Source organism: Fistularia commersonii, chromosome 30 (genome assembly GCF_037954325.1).
Source record: "Fistularia commersonii isolate RoL2024-O1a breed Wild chromosome 30, RoL_Fcom_v1.0, whole genome shotgun sequence".
Lineage (NCBI taxonomy): Eukaryota > Metazoa > Chordata > Actinopteri > Syngnathiformes > Fistulariidae > Fistularia > Fistularia commersonii.
In genome coordinates this window covers 7,700,666-7,719,057 of record NC_141313.1, presented here as the reverse complement: position 1 = coordinate 7,719,057, position 18,392 = coordinate 7,700,666, and the positions used below count along the sequence as shown (strand labels likewise).

The 18,392-nt window shown below is 42.2% G+C and overlaps 1 protein-coding gene across 11 annotated transcripts in view; it reads left to right on the top strand.

Moving 5' to 3' along the window:
- elmo1 (engulfment and cell motility 1 (ced-12 homolog, C. elegans)) overlaps positions 1-18,392 on the top strand; it is a 113,412-nt gene that overhangs the window by 41,846 nt on the left and 53,174 nt on the right. For 8 of the 11 annotated variants that reach the window (XM_086177837.1, XM_086177839.1, XM_086177838.1 and 5 more), the window contains 11 exons: positions 7,668-7,708; positions 7,817-7,889; positions 7,980-8,030; positions 8,145-8,314; positions 13,003-13,038; positions 14,697-14,796; positions 15,704-15,855; positions 16,008-16,086; positions 17,022-17,063; positions 17,631-17,681; positions 18,130-18,252. In XM_086177837.1, the coding sequence (XP_086033963.1) occupies positions 7,668-7,708; positions 7,817-7,889; positions 7,980-8,030; positions 8,145-8,314; positions 13,003-13,038; positions 14,697-14,796; positions 15,704-15,855; positions 16,008-16,086; positions 17,022-17,063; positions 17,631-17,681; positions 18,130-18,252 (918 nt within the window). The remainder of the gene's footprint in view (positions 1-7,667; positions 7,709-7,816; positions 7,890-7,979; positions 8,031-8,144; positions 8,315-13,002; positions 13,039-14,696; positions 14,797-15,703; positions 15,856-16,007; positions 16,087-17,021; positions 17,064-17,630; positions 17,682-18,129; positions 18,253-18,392) is intronic. The other 3 variants (XM_086177846.1, XM_086177847.1, XM_086177848.1) reach the window with 3 other exon arrangements.

The following is an 18,392-nucleotide window of genomic DNA, read 5'->3' as shown; positions in this document are numbered from 1 at the left end:
TTCTTTTTTTGTTTATTTCTGATAAATATGATTTGATTTAAAATAGAGGAATGTGCTTTGCATGTATGGATGGGATCAGACTGGTGGTCGACCCCCTTTTACTACCAAAATTCTAACTAATGCTGGACATTGAGTGTCTCCAATAAGATGTGGAAATATTGCAATATTTGTAATACTATTTTGAAGTCATTCTGCTGAATTGGCTGATCAAGACAAGTGGTTAAGATTTACTCAGAACACACGGGGGTCTGCAGAGCTGACATGGAGGCAGATGATTGCCGGTTAGGTGGAGGCAGATGATTCACTGTGGCGACCCCTGAAGGGAACAGCCAAGAGGAAAAAGAGGAAGATTCAGGGGTCTGCAGAGGAAACAATGATTTAGTGAATATGCGATGACACCTTGGCTTCTTTTTTGCACCTTTCTCCACAGTTGATGGAGGCGTTCTAATAAAAGGTGGTGTAAACACAGGCTGGTCAATAGGCTGAGTCAACAGTCCATGGATCTCGTAGTGAAAATCAGTGGGAGAAAGAGGGAGCGTGAGAATGATGGATAAAAACCATGCAAGCATTTATCATACTTAATAAACTGCAACATGAATGGATTTAGCAGTCAGCGCCGTGTGTGTGTGCGCACCACACACACACACGCCCTAACCCTGCACTGGCAGAGCATTTTTACTGTTACCATAATTTGATCACATGAACAGTGTGTAAAATGGTATGCTCTCTGTATAGGTGACTCACTGATGGTCTAATGATTTGTGAGTCACCGTGGCAACCAGAACCATGGCTGACCCTCCCAATGGAGCCTCAATGAAACCTTGAACCATATACATTTGACATGTCCAGTTAATTGCAGGATCAACTTTCCAACTCCGCCTGAAGAATGAAATGCAGTTTAGTTTTAAGCCGTGTAACTGCACCCCTTCACGCAGACACACTTACGCTTGCTGTCAACTTCCTCTTGTTCCTTCTTTGTTGCCGCCTCCTCCTTCTCTCTCCTTCTTGTCCTTCTTTGTTTTCACTCTCATACCCCCCAACACTCTCCCCCACACCCCCTTCTTTTGTTGTTACTGTGAATCTCACATTAAGCCCCCACCATGCGTCTCACTCCTCCTCTTCCTCCCCCACTCGCCCCCCAAACCCCAATCCCCCCCCCCACCCCTGCACAATCGGCCCCGCAGCAGCATATGACTCTCTGTCATGCAATGAGTGGGCTACAGTTAGAAGTGTGTGCATTTCTTTTTCGCCACGTTTTCTTTTTGTTGTTGTTGGATGTTGGTAAAGGTGCAAATAAGTGAAATAGTGTGGGGATGTTTCTTTTTGAGCATGCATGTGCTGACAGCTCTCGCGCTCTCTCTCACTCTCTCTGTTTCTCTTTCTGTGTGCGCGCGCATGTAGATTAATGTGTGTGTTTATAAGTTTGTTTCGTCTCTCCTCTGCATTTGTGTGCGCTCATGTGCATAAATCAAGTCGTGTGTGATTTATTTATTTGGCTTCCTCTGAAATCGTCATTGGTGAGGAGCATTTGCACAAGAACGCAGGGGATTAGGTACAAGTTGTGAAAGGGCTCAGCAGGAACAAGCAAAGGAATTTAAGGCAAGCAGGCTTTGATGGGGTGTTGACATGCAGCTGGATGCCCTGTTGTAGTTCTTGTCATTTACTCACTTTTCAGAGCTCTTTGTGAAGCGGTATTAAGGCGGGGAGATGTATTAATCAAATTTTGTCTGATCGTCCATTGTTGGAAATTGTTACAGGATTTTCATTGTCACCACCCAGTGATAAATCAAGGCAAATTAAACTTTTCATTTTACTTGCTGTTTTAATTTCTGTCTGAACATGTTGGGGCAGTTCTGCAGGACGGTCCTTAGCATTCACACCGAGGAGGTTCCAATTTTGATTCTGGTGGCTGACTTGGGCCTTTCTACTCCTCTATGTTCTCCCTGGGCCTGCCAGGGTTTATTCTGGGCTCCTCAGCTTCCTGCCCCAGCACCACAACAAGTAGCAGATGAAATGAAGACTCATGAGTTTTCCATCTGTGTAAAGTGTTGTATGTCCCTGTGCAGCATATGCGTGATACGCATTTCATCATTTATAGTAGTAATGTTGTTATATGAGCGCTATATTCAATAAATGGAAAAACAACCCACTAGACCTGATGATGATAAGCTTAGCTTATTTGACATTTAAAAGTCCAGGAGTCTTCAATCCAACTTCCTTTAAGCCTATAAACCATATAATTAAGTTTAAAATTGGAGCTGATGTTAAAATCAATGGGTCTGACACTGGGCTTAAGCATATTACCATCACTGGATGTTAATGAAATGACAACTGGAAGAAGCTCGAATGTGGCTTCAGTATTAGCGTCAGAAGTTCTATATCAGTTCTATAATGGTTGGACTCGGATGACCTGCCGCCTTTGGTCACATTAGACCAAATAAGTTAGGAAACTGAAAATACATTACAGAATGAAATAATGCAATATTTAACACACGGCAGCTGATCAGAGAAGTTCTTTGCTTTGGCGATCATCAGCCATCACCCACTGACCGATTCAAATTCATTCAAAGAAATGGATCCACCCAGTGAAATGATCTGAAACCAAGTGTTTGTCAGGTTCTATTGTTATGGATCTCCTCCGGGAGACTGTTTTTAGTCAAACGGAGCCTTTTCTCTGGCGTTTGGAGAAGCTTGTTTACTGCATGTCAGCGCTGATCCTCAGTCCTCCAGTCGTGCTACTCATTGATAAATCCTGTGACAACCGGACTTTGCCAATTTCTTGAAGATGTTTGCCTCAACCTAGAGTCTTCCCTCGAAAACTTCTTCAAATGTCGTCAAGAAATCGACCAAGTCAAGCTGCTACGACAAGATTCTTCGATGAGTTTGTTTACGGCTTCGTTCGCAGCTCTTCTGCTAGCCTGATGCTAGAATCCACCACTACACGCATTTTCCGGATGCGAAACGTGAAATGTAATTTGCACTCCTTGCTGGAGTGCAGTAAGAGGATGTATGATAGTTGGTGTAAAAAGGTGGTAATGATAAAGGAGAGGACGAGGCTGTGGGAGAAGAGATAGCGGAGGTGGTTTAACTCCTGTGGGATAAAAGGCAGCATGTCTGCCTGCCTCACAATGACAGTGATAAGATGGAAGCGTACAGGCAGCGGTCATCAGAGCAGGAGAGCACCCAGGAGTAAGGACTGTTTTTCTTCTTTTACTCTATTTTAACTTAATTTTAGAATTAACTTGAAAGCCACAGGCTTTGCATCATGAAGGAGTGGACTGGGAATTCACATGTAATTGTAAGAGTGTCATGCACACGTACCTGAAGAAATGCGCAAATGAATAAATCTCATCCTTTCAGCTGTTCCCTTCAAGGTTCGCCACGGTGAATCATCATCTTCCATTGAACCCTGTTCTCTGCATCCTCAAATCCAACACAAGCTAACTTCATGTCCTCTTGCACTCTATCTATAAATCTCCCCTTCGGTCTTCCTCCAGACTTCTTGTCTGGCAGTTCCAACCTTGGCATCCTTGTGCCAATATGTTCACGTCCTGTACAAGTCCAAACCATCTCAGTCTGACTTTATCTCCAGAACCTCTGATGTGTGTCGTCCCTCTGATGGACTCCATCCTGATCCTATCCAGTCTTCCTGCAGCAACTGGACTTGAATTTATTCACCTGAAGTCGTTTCAGTTCAGCTTGTTCAGTTCGACTGAACTGAACTGAACTGAGGAAGCCTCTCAGATAAAGGGTGAAAATAACTTCAAGTGAAGAAATTCAAGTCCAGTTGCCACAACAAGAAGATTTCAACAGCAATTCACCATGACCTGGAAAACTTGAGAACCTTCACATCTTCAGCTCTGCTCCCTCGAGCTCTGTATCCTGTCTTTTTCCTCTAAGCCACTGTCTCTAAACCAAACTGGTCTCACCACCGTCTTAATTCATGAATGAGGGGGAAAAGGGAAGGGAAGTTTCAACGAAGATACATTCAAATAAATTCAACTAAGAAAACCCATGATTAAACTTGCCAACACTGAACAAAGTGGTTTGTTTAATTCAGGCGCTAACATGTTTGTAGGTGCACCATTGCTACTAGTCATAAAGGCTTCATCTGGAATGAACTCTTTAAACAAACATACTTGTTGGTTGCTCTTCCACTAGTTGATTTCCGCACACTCAAGTGTGGAAAAGCACGTTGAAAAAAGAATCCCTTTGCTCTGGGGGCGGGGGCAGGAACCCACTTTACTGGAGGTCAGTGAAAAGAGCGGTGTACATGTTACGAAAAACCGTGAAATTAAAAGTCATATCAAGGACAGTATGCTATTCTAGCACTGGAATATTTGACTGTGAGGCTCCAAACCCTTTTGAAGAAATGACTGATGTGCATCAAAGCAGTAATTTCAGATTACATTATGAGTGATAAATTAATACTCTGAGACCTGACAATAAAGAGCAGCTAATTAATAGGCTTCAGTTTGCACTTCAATAAGGACCGTATTAATGAGGGAATAAAACAGTGCATTTGAATTTGTAAGAAAGGGAAGGGTCCGCAACCCCCTGACCCCCCACAGTGATGATTATAACGGTCATAATATTTGCCATATTCTGAAAACACAGGTTAAAACTAGCAACATCATCAGGTGGAAACAACTTCCTTAAACACACACACACACTCACACATATGCTCGGGCAACTGTGTTACACTCTATTATCTTCTCCCCCTCGCTGTGTTTGATGTTTTCCCCTTCAACTCATCCCATTTGCGCATTTTCCACGTTCTTTTATCTTCCATTGTTCCTGTTGTTTGCGCGCCTCCTCTCTTCCTGTCACACATGCCCACCATCCTGCCAACCCGATCTCCTTTCAGTAAATCTCCGTCACTGCAATGCGTCGTCTCTCAAGCGAACGCTGGCGGCTTAGAGATCAACATATTGAAGTGTGTAAAGACCACATCCAGATGCACGAGACTCTCCCGCTGTCTCAGTTCTCCTTGCATGCAACCAAAGTATGCTTGGCGCAGACCGAATCCCCTCTTTAAAGTTCTCCTCCAGTTATAAACTTTGCATACAGTCATGCATATGTAGTTTGAATTTTGTTGCTAATTTTCAGAATAATTTGCTTCTTTATGTAATTTCATTTTTCATTTTAATAATTTCTCTACTATTTTTTAAAACACATTAATAAACCCACTGAATAATTAAATGCGCAAAAAGGTACAAAGACATTAACCATCAGATGTTATTTCTTTTTATTCTGTCAAGGTCCTTTATTTTCATTGATATAAAGGACTGTCTCAGAAAATTAGAATATTGTGATAAAGTTCTTTATCTTCTGTAATGCAATTAAAAAAACAAACATCACTTTTTCAATGTATTCTAATATTTTTAGGTAGGATTTTTGATTTTTTTTTAAGATGTAAGCCATAATCAGCAATACTAAACTAATAAAAGGCTTGCAATATTTCAGTTGATTTGTAATGAATCCAGAATGTATTATATTATTGTTTTTGTAATTGCATTACAGAAGATAAAGAACTCCATCGCAATATTCTAATTTTCTGAGATAGTCCTGTGTATGTATACATGTATATGCGTGTGTGTGTGTGTGTATATATATATATATATATATATATATATATATATATATATATATATACACATATACACGCACACAAATATATCTATATATATATACACACACAAAATGTAGTTGTTTATGTAAGAGTGACCCTCATCTAACCTGAAAACTATGGTTAGTTTGATCAATGTGGCAGAAACTTCACCATCCTCACCCTTGAAACCCCAATTGTAGCTCAAACAATAAAATGTAAAAGTTGCACAGACAGCAAAGGGAATAGAAAACACCCCAAAATAACCAAAAACTACCAATTGTAATAAAAAACAGTGATAGTAAAGCTGAAAAGCAGTTAAACAAAATAGACATAAAAAGTCAGAGCCAAATTAACACACACACACACACAAACACAGGCCCAGTTTATTAGTTTCTTGAAGAGATTTAAAATGACTTGAAGGAACTAGTTTATCATTTGAGCAAAGACATGCTGGAGGGGATCAGGAAATCCACCCACTGTCAACAACTCATCACTTCAGACTTTCAATTTCTCCAGTGTTTGAAACGAAATATAAAGAAATGCAATGCAGTTGTCTGTTTTTGCTTATATTACATTTTGCGCAGTAATTTTTATAAAGATCTTTTCAAGAGATTATATTCTCTTTCCTCACCATCCTCCTTGTCCTTATCAATTTGATATATGTGTGTGTGTGTGTGTGTGTGTGTGTGTGTGTGTGTGTGTGTATATATATATATGTATATATATATATAGATATATTTGTGTGCGTGTATATGTATGTATGTATGTATGTATGTATGCATGACTGTACTCAGATTTTCCGTCACCTCCTCTTGTGTTCAGGTTTTTGCACTGTAAACGTAATTTTTGAAAGGTGCTGACAAATCACTTCTCTTGGTGGAAGAATGTGTGTAAAAAAGACCACATCAGTGTAGTGAAACTGAACTGAAAGTCTCTGCCTTTAGGGGGGGTAAGCACATTTGTCAAGGTGTGTATCAATATTGGACTTGAATAAATGGCATAAAGTCGTCCCTGCAGCAGTGATGGAGGCACACCGCTTAAGATTCTTTACATCATTAAAATATTCACTTTCACACTGAAAGCGCTGCATGCTAAGCGTTTAATCTGGGAGCGCAAAATTTAATTAAGAGTCCGGGTGTAAAAGCAAACAAATACTTAAAATTGTGATTGATTATTTTCTAACTAGTTTCCAAGTGGTGGCACAGTGATAGTGGTCAGGTCTTTGGTTCAATGCTGACAGGGGGCTTTTCAGTTCATTGGAGACCATAAATTAACCAGATGTGTGTGGGCGTGTGGGCGTGTGCGTGCATGCGTATAGATAGATAGATAGATAGATAGATGCAGTATCTATTTGTGGCTTTGTTAGCATCTGACGTCCACACTGGCAGCTGAGATAGGGTTGCAGGGGTCTGGAGCCTGAATGGAGAGTAGATGGTATAGATAATGAAAGAATGAATAGTTTATTTGGATTAATGCTTACAAAAACATTAAACCTGTTCTTACCAAATTTTAGGTATCTGCCAATCCTTAAAATCTGTCCAAGGCCTTAGAATGACTGGAAACGAGGTCTTTGTGTTGATTAAAAGGTCCCAAGTGCATTCCTTTAAAGTCAAGGTTTTAATTTCGTTATGTCTGCCAAGCAAATGTTTTTGCATATTTCTTTTTAAACGGCATCAATTGAAATATTTGAATAGAATGGTGTTTGTTTGTTTTTTCTTGAATTTCTTTCATTGTGAAATGATTTGACATAAGTTTAACATTCAAAGGGGCACATAGGTTCTTGAGGTAAGGCACAACTACTGCAAAGGCTTTAAGTACAATTGTAGAGTTCGAGTCAGAGTCCTACTGCTGAAAGTCACTGATTCTGATGTTCAAAGAGTTCAATGCGATGATGGACGAAATGACGCGGCAGCGGTGGGCCGTCCGGATAAATACAGGCCTGCCGTTGTTCCACTCCTGCAGTATAAAATAATTGCTGCCTGCTCAATGTCTGATGTTGTTTTAGGAACCGGACCTCATCACATGAGGTAAATGTAATCTTTCCTTTTCTCCACAGAAAAAGCCTCTCTCAGCTATCATTAAAGAAGTCTGTGAGGGGTGAGTGTGTGTGCCCGTGTGTGTGCGTGAAGTAAAAATAAAATAAAACAAGTCATCTCTACTTTTAATATAAATTGTAATGCGTTGTGTCTGTCCACTGATGTTTAGGTGGTCCTTGGGGAACCATGAAAACTTTGCTCTGCAAATCGCTGATTCGACCAATTGCTACATCACCGAGAAGGTTTGGATTTCTAGGTTAAGCATGAAGGCTTCAAACTCATGTGACTCAAGTACCCCAAATGTCTGCCTGTGTGTTTTTCCTTCTCCACAGAATCGCAACGACATCAAGAATGGATCTATCCTGCGCTTGACCAACTCTGCTGTGAGATCCCGTTTTTTTTTTTGTCTTTTTTTTTTTTGTTTTGCTCTTTCAATCATCTCTGATGTGCAGATGTTTAGATGTCTATTAACCTGGATGTTCTGCTTCACTCTCCAGTACCTGACTGCGCTCCAGCTGCACGAGCGGATCCAGTCGTCCAGCATGGACGCCAAGCTTGAGTCTCTGAAGGACCTAGCAAACGCCTCAAGGGACATCACCTTCGCCCAAGAGTTCATCAACCTAGATGGCATCTCTCTTCTCACTCAGATGGTGGAGAGCGGAACTGAGTAAGTGGGCCGTTCCGTCCCAGACATCCTCCAGTATGTCTCTAATTTCTCATTGTGTGATAAATTCAATTCCACATCCCCGTAACTTCCCACATGCGTAACCCAAAGGCAACACTTGCCAAGGAAATCTGTGTCCGTGGTTTTCATAAGAGGAGCCCGCCATCTTGGACCTATGTTCTTCATATTCTCATCACTGTCGAGGAATTGCTGCCAAAAGACTGTAAAACTCAGGCTTTCTGTCCACAGTAGTTTTCCTACGACTAGAACCCAGTATATAAGTGCACACTTATACACTTACAAACACTGGAATGATTATTTTGTTTAGAAGTTTATTAGGACACTGTACAATTACATTAAGGACAGAGGCAGAGACGTTTGTACCAGATTGTAGCTCATAGCTTTCCATCTGTAGTCCTGGACAATACACGTATTAAATTCTTTCTTCCAGGCAGATTGAGAGAGATGTGCTGATATGTGCACGTTTAAGAACCCTAAATTCATGTCTGCTTGTTCACACATGGAAGCAAATATTGAGGATGATGCGCTCCTTATTAGATAAGTATTATTCCGACTTAGGAAAGGGCATGGTGCACTAGAGAAAAAGGAGATATTTACAGATATACAATCCAGCCTCCAGAGGAAGGTGTCAGGAGCTACTGTTAGCTTTGCAGCTTGAAGGAGCTCACCTAGATTTTAGCCATTTTTCATGGAAAAATGGGCTCAGTTGCCGGTCTCCGAGACGGTCCATAACATTAATATGCAACCTTGTATCAACACCAACTACATCCTCTTTCAACCTGGAGGGCCGACGCCTCCACACCCTGTGATGTAGCACAACTGAGCTAAACTTAGTGTTGGCCAAGGCCAGAATAACGCAATTTTCCCTCTCCAGTCGCCTGCACATATAACTGTACTTTGAATGATATATCGGTGGTGTTATTTTCTGCCAGCTCCCCCTCAGCCCGGTGTCTAAATCTATCTGCGTGTCCGCCACACACAGATTCCAGCATATCGACGGGTATCTGTTTTGACATCCGCGTACATTACTCGCTGAAAAGTGGATGTTATTCGCAGAGGGCATCGGAAAGCAACTAAGAGTGTGGGAGATAGAGAGTAAATAAAAGCCGGACCTTCTGAATAAAAATACGAGAAAGTTGATGTTGCATCCAGCTGTGAGGCGCAAACCCCATCAACCCCCCCCAACCCCTCTGCCTCAGGCCGCTCGACACATCCAGAAACATATTGTAGCATCAGGGCTGGGGTCCCTGGAGAGCTTATCACCTGAAGGTTACAGACAGAATATTTCTCGCTGAGCTGGACATTGGGTGTGTGTGTGTGTGCATGTGAAAACAGATTGCCAGTGGACTTGAAGCAAACTGGAAAGGAGGCAGAAATCAACTACATGTTCATTTTTTTTTTTTTCTCCTCGTTCAAGTCTCATGAGTCATCTTTTTCAACCAAGAGCAAAACGGGGAATTAAAAGGTGGCCCGCTTGTATCGTAAACAAGGTCATCGCCTATCAAACAGAAAAACAACCACCAGAGCTGAGTTTAATTGGAAACATAACGTGTAACAAAAAATTGTCACTCGTTCAACAAATAATATACTTAAACAAATCACTCTTTTCAACGAAGTGTGTCTATTTCTGCAATAAGCTCTCCCTTTATCCAGTAACCATTTTAGGACAGATAAGCATATGAAATTGAAATATATTTTTAAATATATAAAGTAGAATTAAGCAATAGATAGATGCCTTTGGATTATATTCAGCACCATGAAGCTTCTCAACACATTTAGTGACATAAGTTAATGCTTTTTGTGTCCTCGCTTTAGATCCAGACTGTTACAGACAAGCGCACTGTGACTTTCAGAGCAGATTCAGGATTTAAAGTTTGACCATGTCACTCCGACACACACACAGACACTCACACTACCGCCCTTGAGTGAATTTCATAAACCGTTTCAATGGAAAAACCCTCCCCTGATGAGCCTCACATAAAGTCAGCGAACTGTTGGAAATTTGAGCGCCACTCGGTTATTTAATCCAACAAGAGAGGTCTCCTTCAGCTCTCCTGTTTCTGCGAACGAGGAAGCATTCTTGCCGTTTGAGAGGGAATCATTTAGCCCTCTTCATGTTATTGCTCATTTTTGAATACCATTTATATAACTCAAATTAGCACATCATGACCCCGGTCCATCCTCTACTTGCCCTTCTGCTCCCTACTCTTTTATGAAACCCTTTTTCATTTAGATTCCATTTAAGTCATTTATTTAGCTGTGAAGAGTTTGAAACTTTTTTGGATTGTGTGTCTGTGTGTGCTGTTGCGGGGGAGTGAGAGAGAGAGGCACTGCAGCAAGCATTTTCATCTCAACATAAGGAGCTTATGAAACACACACGTGCACGCACACACTGCGATATGTATCAGTGTCTTAAATGCAGTCTAACACACAGACACACACTCGATAGCACTCCTGCAAGCCAACTCAGGACGCTGTAATTATTCAAGTCTCAGATCCGGAGCCTCTGAAGGGCAGAGCCGCTGAGATCCAAAGCTGCTGCCAGAGATGCTCCATTGTTTTCATGTGGAAATCAGCTGGCAGACTCCAGCTGCTGGGGCGGCGCGGCAGAGGGCGCCTTCTATCGGCCATTTTAGTAAACTACAGTCCGATCAGCTTCCATAGCAGGGGGCAGGAGTCTTTTTACTGGGAGCTATAGAAGCCAAAAAATTCTTAATATATTTCATTGAGAGCCATATAGTATTTTTAACATATAATAAATTAATTACCGGTATGTCTTACTTTTAATGCGACCTCTGGTGCTGCATGGATATGTTCGAAGTGCCGTCGACCGTTTCATCGATGCAATTTGATCATTGCATATTAGTCATAGCGCAGATCCAGATGTAAATTCCTCTGTCCACCCGGCCTTGAGTGCGTGGTAATAATTGTTTTTTTCATTTTTGCCATCTTTTCCGTTACAAGGGTTAAAGCGGATAAACTAGTTGGCTATGATAAAATTGATTTCTTCGCCTTCACAATGACCCGCATGTGCTCGGAGCCATTGGTTCCCGACCCGACTAACGGGTGATCCGTGAAATATGACACAGCATTATGAAGACATATCACAAGTATTTTAAAATCAGTTCAAAAACTGATTTTTTTTTTTTTTTTTTTTTTCAACTCAAAATTGCATGGGAGCCATATACCGTCACAGGAAGAGCCATATGTGGCTCGCGAGCCATAGGTTCCTCACTGCTGTTCTATAGGGACCCACTCACTGACTCCTTTTTGCTAGTAGTATTAGTGTTGTTTTATCACCATTACAAACCTAATACTTCTAGCAGGAAGGCATGGTAATAGACTTTGGTGCTAAAACTTTCATTGTGCTTGATTGTATATATTTTTTGTCACTGTACAATCAATATGATCACATTTTAATGTAAATTTTGTATTCAAATGAAAGAAACACATGTCAACAATGCTCCCTGTAGATTTGTCAACGAAATATGTATGATCTCACAGTCTTAACTTGGATGCCATACAAAGATTACAGAGAAAATAAAAACAAACTAGGTAAAACTTCATGCCCTATTTAAAATAGAATAGAAACACAAGACGAGGATCTAAGACATGCGGCAACTCCGTGCGACGCCAATTCAGCTTCACTTTAAAACGTAGATATACTTACAGATGTCACAAAATAAATATTTAAAAATCTTTCGTGGTGAACTGTAGGCTCCCACCTCTACTGAATGACATCATATTTTACCTGCGCGTTCAGGGCCATGTGACCCGATTCAAACCCCAGCAATGTTATTGAAAAGTGTCCTTATCAGTCTGAAACCAACTCGTCACAAAGTCTTTTTGAAATGTTTCCTGAAAGTGAGACTTACAGGCAGACAGCAACAGTCCATAATAACCATGATAGTCAGAATATGAGGTAACCACAAGAGAGAAGCGTCTGAATACATCCTCTCCATATTACATAACCATAATTAATGTCTCAAAGGGGAGATGAAGCCGGACGGCTCTGTTCCTGCTCCGGGATGTTCCAGCTTCCAGAGAGGGGACTTGAGGACTTTTGTTATTTTTCCCAGAGTGGAAGGTTAAACAGGAGTGAAGGTGTCAGGGCGTATCGGGACGTGTGAGAGGATAGACAGGCCGGTTTTCAAATGACAGTCAAACGGAGAAAAGTTCAGATTAGGAGGAACAGAGAGTCCAGCCATGTGTGAGCCGTAGACACTAACTCTAAAGCTCGGAGCCGACTTTCGATTGAATTATCTCGGAAGGCTGTGTATCAGCCGCCATTATTCTCACTTCAAAATAGTCTGCTTTTTCCTCAGTGGTTTAAAAGAAGGAAAAAAAAATCAGGGCTGAGCAGTATGACTGACATTATCAGATTTTTGTTATTTGCATACATTTACACTTGAAAAAGAAAACATTGTTATTTCAATGTTTTTATCCAAGCAGAATTTTATTACCGTATTATTATTTTGTTTATACCCGGTGTTTAATTTGATGAAAAAAAAAAAAGAAAAGCACATTTTAGAAGAAATGGACCCTGATGAATTAATTAAGTTTCCCATGGTTTCTCTCACAGGTAATGTCTCATTGTGTTTTTGCTCCACCAAATGGTTTCCTTTGACTGTTTCATTCCTTTGACTCCAAAGTTTCTCAAATCTTTGCAGGCGGTATCAGAAACTACAGAAGATAATGAAGCCCTGGTAAGCCCCGCCCCTCAGAAGGGTAACATCAAGCTGTCGCTAACCTGCTGGCCATGTCTGCATGATTAAGACTGTGGCCCAGTGCCTTATGGGAAATCACGTGTCAATAACTGGCTTTCAGGCTTCCACTTTACTTTCTGCATGTGGTTTTGGGCAACAAAATGAAATTATTTGTTCAGTGCATCAGCTGAAAGGAGACCAAGATTTAATTCAAACAGTGAAAACCGAAATAATCAATAAACAGTCTATTTTCTTCACCGGTTAACTGTTGGACTTAAGTAAACATCTTATTTCTTTGAGCTCCTTCCTCCATGAATTAAATCTTGGTTGTCTTGAAGGTGTGGGGTTCCGGTAAGGGATTTTTTTTTTTTCCCTCACCACTTCACCTTCTCTTTAACATCATTAGCCAGTAGATTCCATTGCCACAGGAACGTCATCCATCAATGAGTGACTCTTCTCATGCTATTTATAATTCTGCCTCTCTCCCACTATCAGCATCCTTCCGTGTCCGCGTCAGTTAAAAAGCCCAGCGCCCTTTTGCATAAGCCTCTTCCATCTTTCAACTGTAGGTCACTGAATCTGCAGTCGGCTCTTCACTAATCACTGAACATGCAGCAATGCCGACCCATGACGCTCCCTGTTGTCTTTAATTTGTCTGTGTGAAGTAGATTCATCCAGTTTATCGGTTGCATTTCTTTTTTGAATTGGAAAATGATCAAAATTCCAGTATGTTCTTTTAAAAAAAAAAACGTATATGCATCGATATGTGGAACATTAAAGAGAACATTCAAGAACAGGGCTTCCCGAGCAAAGACCAGTTGTCGCGACACGTCCTCGCCCCCAATGCACTTGTGGTCGAGAAAGAATCTGCTGACAAATTGCCTTAAAGTCAGCAAGGGTTTACTCTGAGGACTTATACAAACTACCTTTGATTTCCTTGGAGAAATCGCTTTAAACAATCTTGGACAGTGAAACGGAAACACGTTGCAATGTGGCCGATCTATAGCCACAGGCTTTTCGTTAGGTTTGCGAGGAACCTCCTGATTGTGCAAACATTAGACAGCAGAGGTCAGCATTGTAGAACCGATCGAAGCCATGAATCAGCCGACGCTCTGGTTACAGCCAAGAGTCACTCCGCGGTATTTGTTTTGTAAGTTAAATGCTGCTGAAACTTCTTTCATCGCTGACTCCGAGTCATGAATGATTAGTGGTGAAGTCGGGCCTGCGATGAGCCTGGGATGAAACCGCTCCGTCAAGTGACGCTTTGCCTCCTGTGATTCTGGCAGCGTGGTTAATCTTTGTGTAGCTGCATGATTTCACTCTCATGATGTAGCTTTCCGGTCCTGACTGACTCCTGCTCTGCGCTGCCCGGCCACCGCTGGCCCTCTGACGGCCCCCGCTGTCTCTCCAAGACCCTTCTGTGTGCACGGCGCTGCAAACCACTTTTGTTTTTCCTGCCTTTCCTTCCAACCAGTCTGGTGTCGGCGTCGGACTTATGTTCCTCTGTCCCGCTCCCCTGTTCTTCTCCGCTGGCTGCTCATTTCTCTTTATGTTCCAAGCCATCTGGGCTTTGCGGCTACACACTCTGCCCATTTGCCAGGAGAGAAGTTTCCTATCGTGTGTGTGTGTGTATGTGTGTGTGTTTGTGTTGATCCTAGTTTTGGCGACCTGCTGTCCTTCACTCTTACGGCCTTTGTGGAGCTGATGGACCACGGCATCGTCTCCTGGGACACGTTTTCTGTGGCTTTCATCAAAAAGGTCAGCCAAATAACACCTCACTGAACAGGGCTCTGATTATATTTACAATCCTGAGGTAATGTAGTAACAAAATGTAGGGTTGAGCTAATTCTCCATGATTTTTAGTTTTATCCGCTTGTCATTATTACTGCATTCATACAGGTCAAACACAGTGCGCCAAGTACGCCATATATTTAAACACCAGCATTTGGAAAACGCCTTTTGTGTTTAGTGTCTGTTGACACATTTGCAAGTGTATCTGTTTCCCCAATCATTTAAACTTGCTTTTTTTTTCCTCTTTCATTTTCAGTGTCTTGTGTTTAAAATGTTTTCTTTGGATTTCATTTATTTATTCAGAAAAGTACTGGCATGTCAACTCTGATCTCACTCTAAGATGCAATTTAATATGAAGCAGCTACATTTCTCCCACCACTTTTCTTTTAATATTTTTTTCATTATTTTATGGTCTGATTTATTCCAGTTGTATTTAGTTGATTGATTAGTAGTCTCAAGTTTTTTTTTGTGCTAGTTTTTCTTTTCTTCATATTGAGAAGATTCTATTTAGTTAAATAGCTTTTCTTGTATTTTGGATCCTGTTCATTCTTTTCCAGATTCTCACTAACTTTGCTCCCACTTGCATCTCCTATGAAATTTCAGTCCAGAGCATGTAAGAGATATTATTGTTGTCGGGATCAACTTGGCTCAAAAGCAACTAAGAGAACAAATCCTGCCAAGTGAACTTGAAATTCTGCTGTCACATCAGTGCATTTGTGCTGCTGGTGCTTGAAAGCAGAATAAAACGTATAAATCCCTCTGTCGTAAATAAAGCCTACATGTCTTTTGTGGTATGCACTAGTCCGTAAAGCTCCTTTTACAAACTGTGATAAACACAGACTATTTGATTTGTCCCACTCTGTTGCGTCTTCAGATCGCCAGCTATGTCAACAAGTCGGCCATGGACACGGCAGTGCTGCAGCGCTCACTGGCCATCCTGGAGTCCATGGTGCTCAACAGCCAGGACCTGTACCACAAGGTGGCGCAAGAGATCACGATTGGACAGCTCATCCCACATCTTCAGGGGTGAGCGGATGGACCTGCAGTGTGTGATCTGTGTGTGTGTGTGTCCCTCTGTGTGTTGCATACCGAAAAATGCCATTAAAACCATGTGAGCAACAATGATAAACTGTTTTCTCCTATGGCTAATGATGATGATCTTTTGTTTCCACCTGCAGGACAGACCAGGACATTCAAACCTACACCATCGCGGTCATCAACGCCCTCTTCCTCAAAGCTCCTGAGGAGAAGAGACAGGTAAGGCGGCACGCACACACGCACGCACTCACACGCACAAACATTGTCACTGTATGACATTTCATGATGCTGTCTGTTGTTATATTTGTATTTCTATGCTGTAACATTGTTTCAAAATAAGTGTGTTATTGTGATCGTCACCCTCCATCTTCCACGTATTTTAATTTCCACCCTTCTCTACTTTTTAAAGAGTGACCAATAATTCATCCCCAGCAGCTCACCTCTGTCACGCTCTGCCCCGGTACGATACCCACGATCCCCTGCATCAGCACCACAGGGCCCAGAGATGTGCCTTAATAATGAATGATGCCAACACGAGGCTTCCTCCCATGCAGCATGCTAAGCCGACGACACGCCATGCAGAAATCAGCAGCAGAGTGCGCCCGCATACTTAGTCAGCTGTTGTAGTTCCCCACCGTTCGGACCAAAGTTGTAACCCTTAACTGCTACTCGCTCAGGTGTTCGCTCGGAAGAAATGTCGAGCAATTCGGTTGTCCAAGTGAGGTTGTCTCCATTCGTCCAGGAGCGGAATGTGTTTTGAAGAGTGTTTAAAGCAGGTTGTTTGACAGCAGACCTTCATCATGTCGAGCTCTTTTCCTCAATGATAGCAGACGACACAGTATGAACGTGGAAGGCCATATTTCGAGTGGCGTGTCTCGAAACGCAGACAGTTGTGAGTGTGTGTGTGGGGTAAAAGCTTCTTTAATGATCCCCGGTCTCTCACCACTCTCCTGTCCTGATCCGCCCCCCACCTACCTCCTTCCACAAGCTGCACTGCTGACTGGATTTCTTTTCTTTTTTTTTTTTTTCTTTTTTTTTTTTTTTAAACTCATCTCAGGTTTTTTTTTTTTTTGTTGTTCCACATTCCCTCACTCACTCACCCTCTCTGTCTCTCTGTTTCTGACCCTGTTTCTTCGCTGCACACGGTATGGTAGTTTGATGAGCACATTGTGGACATCCTAAATTGTCCCCTGACAGTAAGTGCACCCTTGATTAGCACACTTTGTAGTTTGCACTGTAGAGGAAAATTAGCCCATCAATTAGACTAAGTGCTATCATTTGCGATGTTCTTTTTCATATACTTTTGCAACCTGCCCCCCCCTTTTTTCCCAGTTTTGCTGCAGTTTATTTGTATTTTGCAGCGGTGTGGGCTCAAGTCACATGATTTGGACTAGAGTCTGACTGAAGAGACATTCAGTCACTTCAGTTAAAACCCAAATGACCGGGGACTTTGCTCAAATTCGAGTCTTGTGATGTTACAGACTTGAAGTCAAAAACGACAAAGTAGTATTCCTTTAAAAAGTCACCAAAAAGGTAAATAATAAAAAAAAAGAAAACCAACACAAGAATACATTCTGTAAAAAGAAGGCATCCAGAATCACACCCGGTGATATTTGGAACTGAACTCAGGACTTCAAAACAGTGGCTTAGCTACACCTCTGGTAGTTTCTTCATATTAATGTAAACAGCCCGAAGACTGCATGTACCCTGTTTGTATATGTAAGTCACGTTGCTCCCCTCTCCCCTCGCCTTTCTCCCTGCAGGAAATGGCTCACATCCTCGCCCAGAAACAGCTCCGCTCCATCATCCTCAGCGTGAGTCTCGCAGAAACCCTGCACTTTATATCTCCAGCTGTCCCCTTCGCCTCAGTATGCGTCTGCCTCCATCTCCGTTCGGGTGTTATCCCAGCCACTGGGGTCGTATCGGAATGGAAAAAAACACCCGCCACCCCTGCCACAGTCCCACTTGCTTGCCCTCTACTTTTCTTCGCCGTCCTGTGAAATCCTATATCTCCCTCTCCTGTGTATCCTACTTGCACTTTCTAATCCCAAGCATTGTCTTGCAAATCCTCGTGCTCTCCCTTGCTATTTTTGACTCCGAAATCCATGTCTCACCTTTCAAACTCAAGAACATGTCTTCGCACCCTCGTTTTGTATTTGCACTTCCAACCCCCTCGGTCCCCTCGCCTCGGTCTTCCTCTTTTCTTTCGACCCGCTCTCAACCTCCCACCGCCACGCTCCTTTTGCCCTTCACACCGTGCAGAACGTGATCCGCAGCCCCACACCCATCAACGACGAGATGGCCCATCAGCTGTACGTGCTGCAGGTGCTCACATTTAACCTGCTGGAGGACCGGATGATGACCAAGATGGACCCCCAGGACCAGGTGAGAGAGGGCCGAGGACTCGTGTCACTAACAAACCAAAGAGTGGATTTAATAGCAGGAACTATATTGTAATAAGAGGGCGATGCTTAAACGTTTAAAGCGGCTTTGTGTTAAATGTTCAAGCAAAATGTTCAGTTCTC